The 19350-nt window shown below is 38.7% G+C and overlaps 1 protein-coding gene across 4 annotated transcripts in view; it reads right to left on the minus strand.

The window, feature by feature from the left end:
* VTI1A (vesicle transport through interaction with t-SNAREs 1A) overlaps positions 1-19350 on the minus strand; it is a 372758-nt gene that overhangs the window by 339626 nt on the left and 13782 nt on the right. For all 4 annotated transcript variants that reach the window (XM_010859321.1, XM_010859322.1, XM_010859323.1 and 1 more), the window contains exon 3: positions 17586-17696. In XM_010859321.1, the coding sequence (XP_010857623.1) occupies positions 17586-17696 (111 nt within the window). The remainder of the gene's footprint in view (positions 1-17585; positions 17697-19350) is intronic.

Genomic DNA, 19350 nt, shown 5'->3' on the forward strand with positions numbered 1-19350 from the left:
CACCTATGTTAAAACATTTTGCAGAGACAGTATTAAGAGACACCATTTTGGAAAACATTATTGAGGGCTCAAGAAATACAACTGCCTGTAATCTATTTATTAAGGTTAAAAAACAGAGTTAGCATTTCTAGTTCTGCTGGGTTTAAAATCATTCATCCTCAGACTGAAAAGTAAACTCAATACAAACAGGCTGTTACAGCTGAATTTGGTCTTGGAAATTTCTCTCCAAAAGTGCCACAATATGGTATATTTTAAATATCGGTGAGAGTCACAGTGCCATCTATGGCCACCTTCTGTTTGAATCAGAAATTGTAATTTTGCTACTTTGACAGTCTCTGAACAGACTAGGAAAACAGAAAGCCCTCTCAGCTATAAAATGCACGGACAAAAATCTTACCCAAATCTATATTTCTAGACACACGGATTGCTTTAGAACCTACCTAAGAAAAGAGTTAGCTAACAAGATGTAAATTTGTGAATACTGTAACGAAAACATCTTGAAATTTCATGAAGATAATCTCTCTGACTGTAGAGTCTACAGTAAAATAATATAACCATAAACCAGACTCTTAATCAATTCACAATGTTTTAAAAAAAGAAAAACCTAAGATCTATTTTGCTTTAACAAAATAGATCTTAAAATACCAATTCAGGCACTGCATAGTATTTTTTTTCTGAGTCCTTTTTATAGACTCAGATTTAGAAATAGTAGAAATAGTATTTAGCAATTTAGAAATAGTATAAAAGTTATTTCGTAATTAAAAACTCTAAATACCACTGAGATGATGATTATAAGATTTAAATTGATATCATAAGCTATGGGTTATATTAAATTAGAAACTCTCCAACCTGGCCACAAAAGGAAGTTCAATTTTCTCCCCTAAACAAGAGAAATCCTCTAGTAATTCTACTATCAAGTTGTAAGTGATTTTCCCTACACCAATGCCCAGCTATCATCATTTGGAACCAAGTAGATTTTCTCTTTCTTTCTGTTCCAAATCCACTCGGCTTACTGCCAAGAGAAAATACAGACACAGGGGAGGCAAAGAGCAATTCTGTTAAGATCAATGAAGATGCTGGCCATAACAGAACCCTATTTATCCATCACATCCGTACTTCTTTTTCTCTGATTAGAGATAGCTAGCGATTTCTTGACAATTCTTGTACAGAATTAAGTTATAGGCAGTCTTGCAAAACGTCACAGAGGAAAGGAAAAATATATAGTGTTTTCCTACTAAATCCAGAAACTATACACACACACACACACACACACACACACACACACACAACTCTTATGAACATAACCATTTCTATTCTTATAAGGGACTATACCCATTTCCAAAGCAAAGTGCATATTTAGAAACAAAAAATTCACATGAAGATGTTCTACTGGCATTGACCCAAAGGAAAAGGTCAGAGGCACAGTCCATTTAGTAGAATGAAATTAAAGGCTGAGGTTCTGTTTTGTGACTCAAGTGAGAAGTTAAAAGATTTGTATTACCACTGAGGGAGAAGAGTTATTCATGCTATGGCACTTGTTTCCCCCAAATAGCGGCTATTGGGGTACCTAACTTTAAACCAAGAGGAAATTAACTAAAGCCTTTTGATGCAAAAGACATGAGAGTAACTGTCACTGTAAGATACTGAATTTTGCCAAGTTTTTTTTTTTTTTTAAACAGCACTGAAGATTTGAGAGAAAAAAATGAGAGCAAGTTAAATGGCACTGTAACTCCCATTAAAGAAACAGCATCATTGTTTTAAACGCTTCATTAAATATAAAGCAAGTGCATTACCCAGCAAAAGTCATCTTTCAATTGCATCTAATCACATATGAATAAAGGCCAAGCTCCTCAACTTAACCTGCAAGGCTTTGCCAAGCATTCAAGCTCATCAAGGGCTAATGCCCAAGTGGGGACCCAGACCAATTAAGCTGCAATCGTCCAGGAGTGGGTGCTAGGCGGCAGGAGTTCTTAAAGACCCCCAGTTGATTTTAATGTGGAGCAAGGTTTGGTAACTAAGGCCCTAATCCCACATGCTACACCTGAAGGATGTCAAACCCTCAAGGTCTCCCCTTCCTCCCTTCAACCACACTACACTCCCCCCACCCCACTTTGTTTGTTATTCTTCCAAGCTGAGGAGACCCTGCTTCTCCCAAATTCCTCTTCTCCCTTCAAGTCTCAGTGTGGGTATCCCTCCTGGGTGCCTTCCCCCACAAACCCACTTCATTCCTGCACAGACACCTGGGTTGGAAGCCCCTGCCTGGAAGTGTGCTCTTTCACACACTCTCCCATCAGAACCTCCAACATCTCACTTACCCGAGTAAGAAAATTATCAACTATGAGCCCCTTGAAGAGTATGTCGTATTCCTTCTTTGTACTCTCTTGAACAATGCTTGATAAGTTCTAAATACATATAAGTTGTTTTTAGTAATCTATTCCAAAACAACAGCAAACTGTTGAAAACCACAGTTTTCAACATTAAAACTAATGAACAAATCAAAACCACTATGAGGTACCATTTCACACCAGTCAGAATGGCTGTGATCCAAAAGTCTACAAGCAATAAATGCTGGAGAGGGTGTGGAGAAAAGGGAACCCTCTTACACTGTTGGTGGGAATGCAAACTAGCACAGCCACTATGGAGAACAGTGTGGAGATTCCTTAAAAAACTGGAAATAGAACTGCCTTATGATCCAGCAATCCCACTGCTGGGCATACACACCGAGGAAACTAGAATTGAAAGAGACACGTGTATCCCAATGTTCATTGCAGCAATGTTTATAATAGCCAGGACGTGGAAGCAACCTAGATGTCCATCAGCAGATGAATGGATAAGAAAGCTGTGGTACATATACACAATGGAGTATTACTCAGCCATTAAAAAGAACACATTTGAATCAGTTCTAATGAGGTGGATGAAACTGGAGCCGATTATACAGAGTAAAGTAAGTCAGAAAGAAAAACACTAATACAGTATACTAATGCATATATATGGAATTTAGAAAGATGGTAACAATAACCCTGTGTATGAGACAACAAAAGAGACACTGATGTATAGAACAGTCTTTTGGACTCTGTGGGAGAGGGAGAGGGTGGGATGATTTGGGAGAATAGCATTGGAACATGTATAATATCATATATGAAACGAGTCGCCAGTCCAGGTTTGATGCACGATACTGGATGCTTGGGGCTGGCGCACTGGGACAACCCAGGGGGATGGTACAGGGAGCGAGGAGGGAGGAGGGTTCAGGATGGGGAACACGTGTATACCTGTGGCGGATTCATGTTGATATATGGCAAAACCAATACAATATTGTAAAGTTAAAAAAAAAAACACTAAGGAACAGAAAGAAGTTTGAAAGTTCTCTTCCTCAGATTCCTTGCTTGTTCTTCAGTTTGAAGTTAATTTTAATAGTATGTTTTACTAGTAAAAATTTGATTTAAATAATTTCAATTTCCACCATATTATTTCTAGCTGGGTATTACCATATATTAGGGACATATTATAAACCAAATTCTCAGTGTATGACAACATTTGAAACTTTTTAATTATAAAGCTATGTTGCCTTTAGATATGCTAAAGTCCATTCTTTGTTGATATTAATACAATATTTAACTACTGGGGCTTCCCTGGTAACTCAGATGGTTAAGAATCTGCCTGCAGTGCAGGAGACTTGGGTGGTTCAATCCCTGGGTGGTGAAGATCGCCTGGAGAAGGGAATGGCGATCTACTCGTCTTCTTGCCTGAAGAATTCCATGGACAGAGGAGCCTGGTGGCCTACAGCCCATGGGGTTGCAAAGAGTTGGATATGACTGAGCGACTAACTGTTGCACTTCAACAAATATTACAGAACCTTCGCCCTTCTCCTTCTCTGTATTGGTATGTTAGGCCAGTGACATAACAATGCAAAAACAGTAACTTCTAACAGTTTTTGGGAAATGTCAGTTGTTAGAAATTAAGGAAGAAATGGGAAGAAAATTTAAGTTAATAATTCAATGTGTAGTTTGAACTCTAGATGAAAAACTCAGTACAAATATAACTCTAACTAGCAATATGATACTTATAATAAAATGGTATAAAATAATATAGAGTATCATAACTCTTCTACTTCTGACTCTTCTTGACCATAAGGTCAAGGAGAAATCTTGCTTGCATGGATTAATTTCTAAAACATCTTTTATGAAACAAAATCTGCTAGAATACAAAAGCAATTCAACATACAAGGTCATATCTGAGAATAAGAAGGAAGATTTCATGTTTCAACCCTTTGTGTAAGCTCCCGCAGTCCATCCTGAAGCACTGAGAAGGAAGGTTTAGGATACTGAGAGAATATTCTGACTTGGAGTTACTTTAACCTCTAAACTCTTTAATTCTAGGATTACTACTGTGCACAGCAAAGCCACTGACTGCAAATCAGTGAAGTTCTCAGAGTATTTGCACATTTATTATCTTATTTGACCCCCACCCTTCCCCACTGGGTAAGCAGACTTGACATGACAACCCAAACTTGCAGATCCAGAAACTGAACGCACAAGGAATAGGCCACGTCTGAAGTCTTCGGTCTGCATTCCTTGGGCTTTTCTCACTATTTCACACTTCCTCTCTTGGCAAAGTGGTCTGTGACCAAATTTAGCTTCGTACAATATTAGAAAAGTATGAGATGGACCTTTCTAACCAATGTCCAGCAATACATGTATGATATTTTTTAAGGGTAAATAAAGCCATCAAAAAAGAACCCTGGATCAGACAGCATTTGAAATGGATAGTGCCGAACCATGTCCTTTAAAAAAAAAGGAGTAGAAAAACTTAAATTTCATTGAAGCTACAATGAAATCTGCAAGGTTCTAAAAATGGTGATTGCTTCACTATAAAAATTATTATATATGGCCATACTTATGACAATTCTAGTCATATTACAGACAACTCTAGTCTTATTTCAGTTGAAATGTATTTGTAGACTAGGTTTATATTAAAAAATCAAAATAAGAAAACAATGAAACAAAAAATATCAGTCATTTAATATGCAAAGATGCTATGCTTCATTATGAAAATCGAGGGGTGTCATGGAAAATACTCAGACAAAATTAACAAAGGGCACCCCTGTTTTTTTAAAGTACAGAATACATTTTTAAGAAACTCATTTCATTTCTATAATTGAACATTTCACACCAAGACCAATGCCAGGTCGTATGACTTTCCAAACCATAAAATCTGACTGTCTCTCTCCATTTTAAGAATGCAATTACAGGTCAAATTCTTTACAACCAATAACAGAAATCTCCATTTTCACAGTAGATTTTCAAGTCTAAGACAGTGATATCTTGCATTAAACAATATTTAACAGAACCAAATGGAGAAAATTTGTATACTTCCTCCGAACATTCTGTGATCGTGTTTATACCTACGGAAGCTTCTGTGAATTTGCGAAGACACAAGGTGCCTCAAGAACTAATAAAAAGCACTGAGGGTAAAGTCCCATTTTTTTGATGATGTTTCCCAATCTGACCACACTTCAGCATTTCAGAGGCATTTCTAGCAAAGGCTTTTAATCCACGATCTGATGAACTTCTTAAAACAAAAGTCAGAAGACCAATTTGACTCCACATTTGTTCTTGGTTTTTATTCTTAAAAATGAATCTTTCATTTGGGGGAATAAAGGACAGGACGTTAAACAAAACAAGTTAAAAAAGAGACTGTCTATGTGCATGGTCCATGTCCTGGTAGATATCCAAGGATCTGAAATCAAGAGAAAGAGTCTCTGGCAAAGAAATCTCTTCTAGCCCCCTTTTAAGTTCTTGTTCAGGAAAGCTTAAACTAGGTAACATAGCAAAACTCTTCAACCACTATTACACAGTTGAAAAACCTTCACCCTAGAGACCAGATCGGGTTCCATCTTCATCATAAGCAGCTCCACGCTCCTAAAAGCTATGAGTTAAGTCAGAAGTGCCTATTCTGTTTTAAGCTTTGTTCTGAACCTCACAAATGTGGAACTGGATAAAAGACAATAAGAATGGCATAAAAAGCAGGGGAAGATTCATGAAAAAAGAAATGAGAAAGCAAAGTTGGAATCACGATGTGTCATTTCCAGTCGCTCACTTACTTCAGCGTAGCAAAGCACAAAAGTGACATGCTTTATTTGAATATGTTTTAACCCTAGGGCCTGAGTATGAAATCTCTAGCTCAGTCAGTCATATTCAATAGTTACATTTTGAGCTTCAAGATCCCTTAGAACATAAGCTTTAAGAGGGCACTGAAGGTGTGTGGGCATCTGTATGGAGCAACAGCCTTGAGCCCTTTGGTTGCCCTAGCAACATCACAGCATCACTGTCACCCCCTTCAAAGTTTGGCACTTACCGGGACACTGTCTGGCAAGTGCTCTGATAAAAGATATTCTATTTAAAACCCAATTAGCTGCTCTTCTTTCCAAGGAATAGCATGTTGTTGTTGCGGTTTTAGTCAATAAGTCGTGTCCGACTCTTTTGCAACCCTATGGACTGTAGCCTGCCAGGCTCTCCTTTGTCCATGGGATTTCCCAGGCAAGACTACTGGAATGGGTTGCCCTTTCCGTCTCCACGGGATCTTCCTGACCCAGGGATCTTCCTGACCCAGGGATGGCATCTGTGTCTGCTGCATTGGCAGGCAGATTCTTTACCACTGAGCCACCAGGGAAGCCCCAAAGAATATAGTGTACCCTATGTGAAAAAGGAGCATGACCGAAAGGCAAAAAAATAAGCAAAAGCCTTATCTTTTAAGCTACATAGTACTTTTCCCAGGGAAGTTCAAGAGGGTTTCCACAAATCTTGGTAACAGTTTCTGACCACATATCTGCAGAATGTCAGGCTATTTTTGAGCATGGGACAGTTTACCAGCAACCAGTAAAAAGTTTACTATGTATGAGCGAACAATTTAAGATTAAAACAGAGCTGGGTTTGACGATGGCAATTAGTTTCTTCATGTTCCAAACACCAAATAACATTTTCCCATTAATTTTTAAACCAATGTGGCTTTAACTTAAAATAAACTGTACATCAAAAGAATGGAAAATAAACAGCCAGGAACACAATTTGACGAATTGGATTTATTTAGTTTATTTATCTAAACAGGGACCATTGGATCTCTTTAATAGGCTGACAGTTGCACTGGGCTGGTTAATAAAACATTCAACAGTGTCTTCAGCCAATATAGAAATGCAAATCCCATCAGAAATATTTTATTCATGAGGCAGTAATTTCAGTTACTACCAGTTCTTTAAAAAAAAAGAAAAAAAAAATGGCACTCTGCAAATAAACAGTGCCATCTAGTGACTAACAACGAAGCCAAATTTATTACCAGCTTATAGTTCATCTTTCAAAAATCTTACCTATTTTTATCATTCCTCCTAATTTCCTAGATAAGATCAAAGTGGCTAGGCAAAACAAATAACAGAAAAGCCGATAATAATTTGTTAAGTCTTTTAAGAAGGATTAGAAGCAGAGACAACTGCATTAAAACCAATAAACTTTATAATTCTTCATCTGTTTTAAAACAATTTAACACCATATCCAGAAAATACACACTTCATCTGCTTAGAAAACTCAAACCACTAGAAATAACATAAAAGTTATAACAGAAACTTGCTCCTCCACCATAAAATGACATTAAAACTTTGATTTCAATGATTAAAAAAATGAGTAGATAATAAAAGAAATCTTCCAATAAAACTGTAATAGCTTCTCAGGAAGCTGAGACAACAATTTAAATATACATACATACATACATCTGACAACAATTTAAAATATATATACATACACGAATGTGTAAGTGCACACACAGAAACACATTCATACCAGGACAACAATTTAAATATATATACATATATACATACATACATACATACATACATACATCTGACAACAATTTAAAATATATATACATACACGAATGTGTAAGTGCACACACAGAAACACATTCATACCAGGACAACAATTTAAATATATATACATATATACATACATACATACATACATACATACATCTGACAACAATTTAAAATATATATACATACACGAATGTGTAAGTGCACACACAGAAACACATTCATACCAGGACAACAATTTAAATATATATACATATATACATACATACATACATACATACATACATCTGACAACAATTTAAAATATATATACATACACGAATGTGTAAGTGCACACACAGAGACACATTCATACCAGGACACACTTCAACTCTGCCAGTGACTACAGTGGAGACAGAAGTGATTTTTGCAGGTCGTAAAGCTCTATAGGAGCTAAAGACAATGGTCTGAAGCCCAAAGCAGTCATCCTAAAAACAGTCACTTTGGAATAAAGTGTCAGGGCTGCCAAAGAGAAGAAAAATCTATTAAGGCCAAGCTCAAATTTAGTACATATGACCAACGATAAAATATTTAAAACATACTACTGTTCCATTAAAGTTTACATGATGGGGAGAAGGGTCAAGAACATGAACCTTTACAGTATCCTGAATTAGGAGACCAAGGTGACAGGCAAGCACAGAGCAGCTCCCAGAAGGCATCACCACAGCTAAAAACAGACTTTTGGATCCATTTCCTGTGTCAGCTTTGAAATTATTGGAGACGCTGTGAACAGATTTCCAAGGTCAAAGCCTGGAATGAGAATCCTACAAAGAAGGCCAATGGCATGATGATTTTCTAACAATTTCACCTATCGAGGCTTTAGGAATTAGTGTTCTCAGAAAATAACATCAAACAAGAAAAACCATATATGTATACACAAATATGGGCTTCCTCAGAGGCTCAGCAGTAAAGAATCGGCCTGCAATGCAGGAGACATGGGTTCGATCCCTTGGTTGGGAAGATTCCCTGGAGAATGAAATGGCAACCCACTCCAGTATTCTTGATTAGGAAATCCCATGGGTGGAGGAACCTGACAGGCTGCATGAAGTCCATGGGGGTCGCAAGAGTCGGACACGACTTAGCAATTAAATAAGAACAACATGTAAACACAGTATTACTTTTTATCTTAAAAGGGTCAAAGTCATATCCAGAGAACTAAAATATTCTTCAGCTCTTGATCGTGAAATTTTGAAAATATAAAATGAGATCAGGTTTAGACGAGATATGGAGAATCATGGTAAGTTAGCCTTACCAGCATGAATATATCTTCCATGGAAAAGTATCTTAGAAAAAGAAATCTCAGTTATATTTAATCCTAGAGTTGTAAAATTCCTGTTAATAACAGATCACAACAGTATATTTTTCATACAACTGTGGCTTAAATGAGTGATATACATAAAGTACTTATCTCTGGCCTGCCTATGAGTGTTAGTTCTTTACCTTCAAACACAGAGACGATTACAGCAAGAAAAATGACCTAACAAGTCACAGTAGAATGAATTTCTAAGGAATATTTTAATTAGAGCTATAATATTTTTGTTACCCTTTTACACAGTAATCTGCCTTCTGAGAAATGACCCTGATGAAATAATCCTGTTCTGTTCACTGCAGCACAATAAATCATAGAGGGAATGAATGAAAAATGTAAGGGCTGAACAAAAGATGAACTAATATCACTGATTGAAATATTATGTGTGAGTGAGTGTTAAGTCACTCAGTCATGTCTGACTCTGCGACTCTGTGGACTGTGGTCCACCAGGCTCCTCTGTTTATGGGATCCCCCAGGTAAGAATCCTGGAGTGGGTTGCCATGCCCTCCTCCAGGGGATCTTCCCGACCCAGAAATTGAACCCAGGTCTCCTGCACTGCAGGCAGATTCTTTACTGTCTGAGCCACCAGGGAAACTCTGAAATACTATGCACCCATTAAAATGATTAAGAATTTATAGAAATAGAAATTATCACTGTCAGCATCTTATGTTTTAAAAAAATATGAGAAAATATGAATTAAATATTAGGATAATCATTATGTAAAATAAAGCAATGAATTATCAAAGGAGAGGGGAAGATAAGGAAACAAAAATTTAAAACATGAATCTTTTGAGGTAATAGGGCTAAGATTTTTTTTTGCTTCTTTCTACTCTCAATTATTTCCAGAATACTCCATAATAAACAGATACTATTTTTATAGAGAATCTAATAAAAATGTAATTTTTAAATGGAAATCCTATTTATTAAGTACACATAGTGGAGGAAATTTTCTTGAGATCATTCTGTCCAGTCTGGCTTTGTTATGTCTGTCCAGAATGCACTTATATTCCTGCAAGAACGACAGTTGATATCAAAATTACAACATATTACCACTGATATGATCTGAATTTCTAAAACATTCTTTCATGGCTTTCTATGGCTTCCACAGAAAAAAACCAAAATATCTCAGGAAGTCATAAGAACACAAAAGATAAACAGAAGCGTCAAGTTTTTGACCTTTCAACTAAAGTCAGAATTTTTAAAAAGTTCATCTGTCGTTTATACTTCTTTAGTCTATCTTAGACTTTAAAAAAAAAAAAAAAAGAATACGGCTACTGGCTTCACTCATAAACTCAGATACTCAAGTTGTCCAGTCACCTGTTAAAAGAGTGAGTATAGGCAGTAGCAGTAAAAGCTTCAAGCTGTTCCACAACATCCTTTGAACCCTGACCTAAGGGACCAACTCCGATAGTCTGCAGGTAGTTGGGTTTCCAGGACCATTCAGCCTCACTGCTGAGACTGTCAATAGAAGTGCCATTCTCTGATGTAGACAGCTCTGCACCTGGAGCTGGGCTAACAATCACATCACATAGCCTGCCAAACGGGAAAAGGACAGCACTCGGGCACCACTGACCTGGGATAGAAGTGAACTTGATGCTGGGGCTGAAAAGCTCTACTTCTAACATTCTTTTACGATCTAATCCTCCACCCCAAATCCTGTAGTCTCTGTGTAACGTCTTAAAGAAAGTTCAGCTTTGTTACAAGAAAAAAGAAATATGCAACTATACACAGCTACCACAAGATGGCGCCAGCATCATAGTACATCATCAGATGCGAAAAGGCATTCATCATCATTGGACACTCCACGTTCTCATCCTGGTACATCTCTTGCTCCTCTCTCTTTCTATTTACTGAGACTTGGTCAAATATTTTACACAATGTTAGTTTTTTTATTATTGTTTATACAAGCTTAGGGATTTTGTTGTTGTTGTTGTTCGCTTGAGTTTATTTTCTGAAGAAACAAACAATAATCTTAAACTTGAAAAAATCCTCAACTATATTATTTTTCCTCCTTTGAGCTGGTTCATTTTCCTGGATATGACTGTGCCCTAGCTAAATTCATACCACTAATGAAGGGAGAAATTACAAGATGGCTTAAATACATGAATTTTAATTTTTTAAGTTGTTTTCAAATATATTTGGAGAAGGTGATGGCACCCCACTCCAGTACTCTTGCCTGGAAAATCCCATGGACAGAGGAGCCTAGAGGGCTGCAGTCCATGGGGTCGCGAAGAGTCGGACACGACTGAGTGACTTCACTTTTCACTTTCATGCCTTGGAGAAGGAAATGGCAACCCACTCCAGTCTTCTTGCCAGGAGAATCCCAGGGACGGGGGAGCCTGGTGGGCTACCATCTATGGGGTCACACAGTGTCAGACACGATTGAAGTGACTTAGCAGCAGCAGCAGCAAATATATGTGTGTGTGTGCTCAGTCACTAAGTTGTATTAGACTCTTTGTGACCCCATGGACTGTAGCCCACCAGACTCCTCTGTCCATGGGATTCCCCAGACAAGAATACTGGAGTGAGTTGCCATTTCCTACTCCAAGGGATCTTCCCAACTCAGGGATCGAACTTGTGTTCCTGCATCTCCTGTGTTGGCAGGCGGGTTCTTTACCACTGAGCCACCTGAGAAGCCCCATAGCATGGCGGATGGAGCCCAAATGGAACACATCAGGTCTCTGAGCTTAGGAGGCACACGCTGGAGGTGGGGACTGCTGAGATGGGTGAAATTTAGCAGAGCAGTGGGAGAAGGAGCTCCAGAGATCTGTAAAGGCGTCCTGTTAAGTCTTCGGCTGAAAATGAACTTGCCGGAGCAGAGGCACAAGGACGCACAGGGGACACGCACCAGGGGAGCACGGGTAGAACGGACATTCTGGAGGCCACGCAGAGCAGGAGACAGGATTCTAAACAAGAGGGCGGAATGTGCACTGCACACTCCAGTCGTTCAAATGGAGCCCGAGAAAGGCACACCTCCAAAGTCAGGCTACTCTAGACACATCCTAACAAAGTTAACGATAAGCCTTGAAGGGGTATATTAGCAAATCATCTGCTTGCCCAAATAAAGGACAACATTCTCTACAACACGCACTGTCGACAGGGGTGATATTATGCCCAGAGGCTAAAACTGGTACTTGGGAAGATATTGTTTAGTCGGTAAGTCTCATCTGACTCTTTTGTGACCCCATGGACTGTAGCCCCTCCAGGGTCCTCTGTCCATGGAATTCTCCAGGCAAGAATACTGGAGTGGGTTGCCATCTCCTTCTCCAGGGGATCTTCCTGACCCTGAAATCAAACCCACATCTCCAGTATTGGCAAGCGGATTCTTTACCATGGAACTACTAAGGAAGCCCACTTGGGAAGATGAAGAATTTTAAATATTACAAAGATTCATGGCCTTACAAAGAGCCACATTACATGAACAGATATTCAGATACACAGTATATTCATGGTATTAAAATTTCCTGGGGGATAGAGGAGCAATTAGAAAAAAGTCTTAAAAAGTTCCTTAGTGGGGTGAGAACAACGAAAAAAAATTATTGAGAGGCACTACTCCACAGGAAAACAACAAATTGCAGGCTTTTTAACAAAGATCCACAGTATCAAGTACATACTAATAAAATTAGTAGACATGCAAAGAAACAATGGAAGAGAACAGAAAGCCTAGAAGTTGACCTGAATTTGATTCAACATGCAATGAGAACTCCAGAATTCTGTGGAACAGTGTGACATATTCAGATCAAGGTGTTAGAAAGATCATTCCAGAGTGGAGAGAAGGATGGTTTAGGTCGGGAGAAGAACAGAAGAAGAAAAGGCTACTAGAACCATCCAGATTGAGAAACATGAACGCTTCCAGTGGTGGTGATGAAAGCAGGAAATATTTAAGTGGAAGGATTGTTAACTCTCAGTGACCAACTGGATGTGCAAGAAGATAAAGAGGGAAAAATGAAAGCTCATGCTGAAATGACTAGCATTGTCAAATTTAAGGTTTAAAGGACCCTGGATTAGAAGTGCCCAGTAAATACTAAGGAATATGAATTTAGAGCTGGAGGGAGGTCTCAGTGAGAAACCCAAGAGAATATAGCTGTGGTCACTGAAGTCACAGGAGTGATAACATAGGAGTGAGACAGTGGGGTAAGTGGAGAAGAAGACTGAAGAGTTCAGGCAGCTGAAGGATGGGCACAGGAGGAAGAAGGGCCAGAAAAAAGAGAGTAAGCAGGCAATGGGGTTGAAGAAAAAAGTGCTGAGTTGTCCTCTGCCTTTCCCCACTGGCATAGATGTTCCCCCAAGGTCTTGATATTACAAGGCCATGAGAGAACGTCTTCATTTGCAATAAACTTTGCAAATAAAAGAGGAAGGACCATCTCTACTACTCTTTCCTGGGATTCAATACTTCTAGACATATCAGTATAACAAAGTAATCCAACGTCTTTAAGAAGATATTTTTAATTCCATTAAAAAATAAAAGAATTAAATGTAAGAAGAAAATAAGAGTCAAAAGGGAATTATGTAAATATCTTCTACATTCTATTCAAATACCTCATGTGACAAAATATAGTAAAGTGGACAAAACTGTAAAACAGGAGGCAAAGGACCTCTTACTTCTCAAAGCCCTAGAATCACTTCCAATCAAGACGGAGGAAAAGCCAAGGTCTTTACCCCGCCTACAATGCCCTTACTGATCATTCTTCTGTCTCCCTCTATAACCATATGCACCTCTCTCTCTCCCCGACTCAAGCAGAGAACACCCAGGCAAAAAGTCACAACAGCCCTGCTAGTCACTATCAACTTACTCACCTTATTTATCGAATTTAACACTATCTGAAATTGAGATATATGCATTTACTTGCTTCTCATCATCCCCACTACAATATAAATTCCATACAAGCAAGAACTTGATCTCTTAATCATGGCTTTTTTTCCCAGCACCCAGGACACCGCCTGATTACTACAGCACTCGAGAAAGATCTCTTGAGGACTTCCCTGGTGGTCCAGTGGGTTAAGAACCTGCCTGCCAATGCAGGGGACGTGGGTTCGATCCCTGGTCTAAGATTCCACACGCGGTGGGGCAACTAAGCCCGTGTGCCACAACGACTGAGCTTGTGCTCTAGAGCCTGCAGCTCCAGAGCCTGCACGTCTAGAGGCTGTACTCTGCGACAGAGCAGCAGCTGCAATGAGACGCCCAGGCACCACGACTAGGGAGCGGCCCTCACTCGCCACAACTAGAGAAAGCCAGTGCACACCAACAAACACCCAGCACGGCCAAAAATAAAGGAGAAAATAAAAGATTTGTTGAATGAAACCCGTAATCAAGTTGAACCTCTTTGTGCCATCGTGTGTAAACTGGGGATAGTAATCCACAGCTGTTCTGTCTACTCTCTATACAATGAAATGAATAGTGCATGGTAAAGCACTTTATAAACTGAATCACATACAAGGCGGCGGTGGTGGTGGTGGTGGTGAAGGATGTTTCCTGACACAGTAGAAGGGAGCTGTGTGGCAAATATACAAAGAAACACAAGAATCTTAATGATCACCCAGAGAATAAATGTTTAGTTCATAGTTGCTCATTCCATTTTCGTTTATAACAGAAAATACACCTGAGAAACGTTTACCTATGTGATATCCAAATACCTGAACGACTCTACTCAAGACTGCAGTCGTTAGGAAAGAAATTCTTAACACTGAGTTAGCTCCCTTAGAAGCCATAAAAGCAACTTAACTTCTGAAAAAAAATTAAGAAGAAAAGATTAAAACTAAATTTAGTGTTGCAGTGCAGTGAAGTTGCTCTTTGCGACCCCATGGGCTGTAGCCCGCCAAGCTCCTCCATTCATGGGATTTTCCAGGCAAGAATACTGAAGTGGGTTGCCGTTTCCTTCTCCAAATATAGTGTTATGGGTTGAATAATGTCCCCCCATTTCATGTGTTGAAGTCTAACCCTTAATACTTCAGAATATGACTGTACGTGGAGATGGGGGTCTTTAAAGAGTTAAATGAAATAAAATGAGGCCATTGGGGCGAGCCTTAATCTAATACAACTGGTTTCTGTATGAGAAGAAGAAATTAGAACATAAACACATAGGGGCTGTAAAGACACAGGGAGAAGACAGCCATCCACAAGCTACAGAGAGAGGCCTCATAAGAAACAAACCGTTACAACACCTTGATTTTGGACTTCCAGACTCCAGAACTTCAAGAAGACACATTTTTGTTGTTTAAGGCACCCAGTTTGGGGTACATTGTATGGCAATGCTAGCAGACTAATATGCTTAGTTGTCTTACAAACCAAGAGAAGAAAATCTTTGAAAAAGCACTTCATAAAGATGAAGTAAACAAACTAAAATAATCCTTATACATATTTATTTTACTTTAATCACTTATATTAAAACATTAACTTTAATTAGAACTAAGTACAATTTTAAGTTATCAGATTTTTAAATCAATCCAATTTTCTCATCATCTCTCACATTCTTGCTAAGGGAACCTATCTTTTGCGAGCAGGGAAAGTTTTATCTAGTACAAAGTACAGAAGAGAGGAAGTTACATTTCTTTCCTGAATTTAGGCCCATTGTGGATTCTGATTTTTCTTTTTAATTAATAGGCGGGCAACTTAAAAAGTAATTGCATCAGAGTCATTGACATACCCCGACTCAGCTTCTTAGGCAACTACCCATGATAACGTAAAACAAATACGAAGAACTGCAGGTCATCCTACTTCCAGACTTCAGGTGAAATTCTTATGAGACTCGGTACCACCGGTCTTGGAGTGGGAGGCTACACTATGGTCTAGGAGATGTGGCTTCCAAAAGTGAAGCAGCTAGGGAGGAAACAGAGGCAGAAGGGTCCTTATAAATTCTCAACTTTCTTTATAAATTTGGACCCCAGGGTCGGAAATACAGTCGGTTTACATGCCCACACCTGACTCCTGTCGCTCACAGTATGGTAAGCTCAGATCTTTCTTCATCTACACTTTTTTAAATTTTAATTTTTAATTGTGGTAAAATACATATAAAATGTACCATCTTCATCAATGTTAAGTGTATGGTTCATTGTGGTGAAATATATTCACACGGCTGAGCAACCAATTTCTACAGCTTTTTCATGCCGCAAAACTGAAATTCTACAGCCATGAAACAGTAGCTGCCCGGTTCCCCTCCCCTCAGCGCTTGGCAACCGGCAATCTACTTTCTACTTTAAGGGCCTCATTTAAGTGGAAACAAAGTATTTGTCCTTTGTGACTGGCTTATTTCGCTTAGCATAATGTTCTCAGTGTTCATCCTTGCCATAACTATGTCAGAATGTCCTGCATTTTCAAGGCTGCCTTAATAGTCCACTGTATGCACACACCACCCTGTGTTCATGCACTCACCTGTGAATGCACACTACGGGGCTTACCTGGTGGCTCAGAGGGTAAAGCGCCTGCCTGCAGTGAGGGAGACCAGGGTTCGATTCCTGGGTCAGGAAGATCCCCTGGAGAAGGAAATGGCAACCCACTCCAGAATTCTTGCCTGGAGAATCCCATGGACAGAGGAGCCTGGTAGGCTACAGTCCATGGGGTCACAAAGAGTCAGACATCAGACATGACTGAGCGTCTTCATTTCTTTCTTTCTTTCCATCTAGGTTGCTTCCATCTTTGGGTATTGCCACAATAACACAATATCTTCAAGATCCTGCTTTCAATTTTCTTGAGTATATACCCCGAAGTGGAATTGCTCATCTGTATCTGTCTGCTCCTATTACCTTCTAATTACTAACAATTTTAATGTCAATATCTTTAAATTTATATTCTTAAGTTTGCTAATGGTGGGTGGAGATGAAAGTCAGATACATAGGAAGAGAAAGCTAAATATTCTCATAAGACACTCAATACAAAGGACCCTTTATATAAATTATTAATTGAGTTCCTGGAGGGGAGAAGTGTAATATATCCTTTTAAAACTCTGGTAATAAAGGCTATGAAGCCTATCTCAGAAAAACATACATATAGAAACACACATCCAAATACACTGATATAATTTCAGGACATCCACAAGTCCCTGAAGTCCATCCATGAACAATTCAGCTTAAAACCTGCAAACTCTGAAAGGCCCCAAATCAGATTTCAAAATTCTGATAAATGCTAAATATCAATAAATACCATCCAAACTCAAAAACCACATGACTTGGGTCTATATTGTGAGTCAGGAATCCAACATACCTTCAAGTCCATCATTAGCCAGCCCTACAAGCAAAACAATGGAAGCTCTTGCATGTCTTTGGCACAAGCTCCTAAAGACGACGCATTTAATGCTGACTAAGGTGTGTGGGGGAAGCAATAAAAAAAAAGATGTGACAATCACTGTAAAGATTGGCAAGTATAATAAAGGATCAAATCTGACTCACGAAATCTGTCTCGAGTTTTCCCATCTCTTGCTTGTAGCTTCTCATCCTGTTGCTGTACATTCCTCGACTTTGGGGAGGTATCTCTCGGACTTCCAAATCCATCTGTTCCAGCTGGAAGGGTGAGAGAAAACCATGGTTTAAACCATCTGCTTACTCTTCACATGACTTGACGTTGAGAGCTGAAAGGATTTAATTCCAAGTCCTCATTTTACAACTTGAGGAGCCAGGCCCAGGGAGCAAACTGCCTGTGGTCAAGTGAACACTGGGACCACTTCTGTGCTCCATTTTTGTTAAGGTCAATAAACAGTTACTGAGGACTTGCCAAGTGACACACGGAGTGCCAAAGTGTTTACTCTGTCAAGAATTTTTAAAACCATGTGCATTAAGCCAAACGCCCTCCATGAGAATGATTTTACTGTCTGTGGAGTATCCTGTCATCCAACCCAAACTGGTCTGGTCTTCCGACCTCAAACCACTAGGACTATGAGAAGATATACCAAACCATGATTTCTACAGTTACTCAGTTATTTGGTGAAAATTCTCCTGGAAAGTCTTCTGATTAGGATACAACCAATATGTGATCGTGACCTCCAACCTCATACTTTATAACCAGGTGGATATGGAGCTAAATGGATATAGTAACATATTACATTACACATAGCTCAGTGAAATCACAGCAGGGAACTTTATAACAACCTGGATACAACACATGAGCATTTCATGGGAGGCAATACTGAAATAGTATGATGATTAAGAAAACAGGCTTTCAAGTCAGACACCTGCGTTCACATCATAGGCTCCACTGCTCACTAGTCATGCAAGCTTGGACAGGCTTCTTAACTTCTCTGGGTCTCACTTGTCTCATTTCTAAAAAATAGTATGTCTTTTAATAGACATCTATAAAGATTAAACAGGGTAATTCCTATAATGTGCTTAGAACAGATGTCTTTTACTTGGTAATTACTCAACTAATGTGAATAATAGGAGTGGTGATTACTGATGATGAAACAGAAAGACAGCAAGCATGATGTAAGTTATCAAAGATAGCTTATTTCTACTTGGCATTAAAAAATAAAAACCAACAACTACAAATTGGCTCAGGTCATGTCTAATAAACTCACATCCAAAAATGTTGTCAGATATTTTGCCTCTTAGAGCAAATAGCCCTAATAAATTATTTCCATAAACACTGCACACTTGGCACCAATTCAGCTCTTACTTGTCTGAGTAAAAATAGTAGAACTCAGATAAACAAAATTTTTAAAAAATGTTTCAATTCAGTCTTCAATTTTTATAAGGGGAAAAGATTTTTCATTAGCCTTGATTTAAGTAGTAACCATTTAAATTATTGCCATGTCTCAGCATAAATATGAAGCACCAATAAATCAGTTACTCAGCAACACAATTATTTAGAGCACTTCTCTGAAATCATCATTAAGAACTGAGTTTTAGAAAGGTGGAGCAGGATCATCCAGACAAATAACTGCAAAAGCACATGTAAGAGAAAATCTGAGTGTTAACTACATTTTTGTTTCAGTCATTTTATAAGAACATTCTAATTAAAAGTAGGACTTTATTGTTTTGGGCTCCAAAATTACTGCAGATGGTGACTGCAGCCATGAAATTAAAAGACGCTTACTCCTTGGAAGGAAAGTTATGACCAACCTAGATAGCATATTCAAAAGCAGAGACATTACTTTGCCAACAAAGGTCCGTCTAGTCAAGGCTATGGTTTTTCCTGTGGTCATGTATGGATGTGAGAGTG

This window comes from Bison bison, unplaced genomic scaffold, assembly GCF_000754665.1.
Source record: "Bison bison bison isolate TAMUID 2011002044 unplaced genomic scaffold, Bison_UMD1.0 scf7180017864456, whole genome shotgun sequence".
NCBI classification, from domain to species: Eukaryota; Metazoa; Chordata; class Mammalia; order Artiodactyla; family Bovidae; genus Bison; species Bison bison.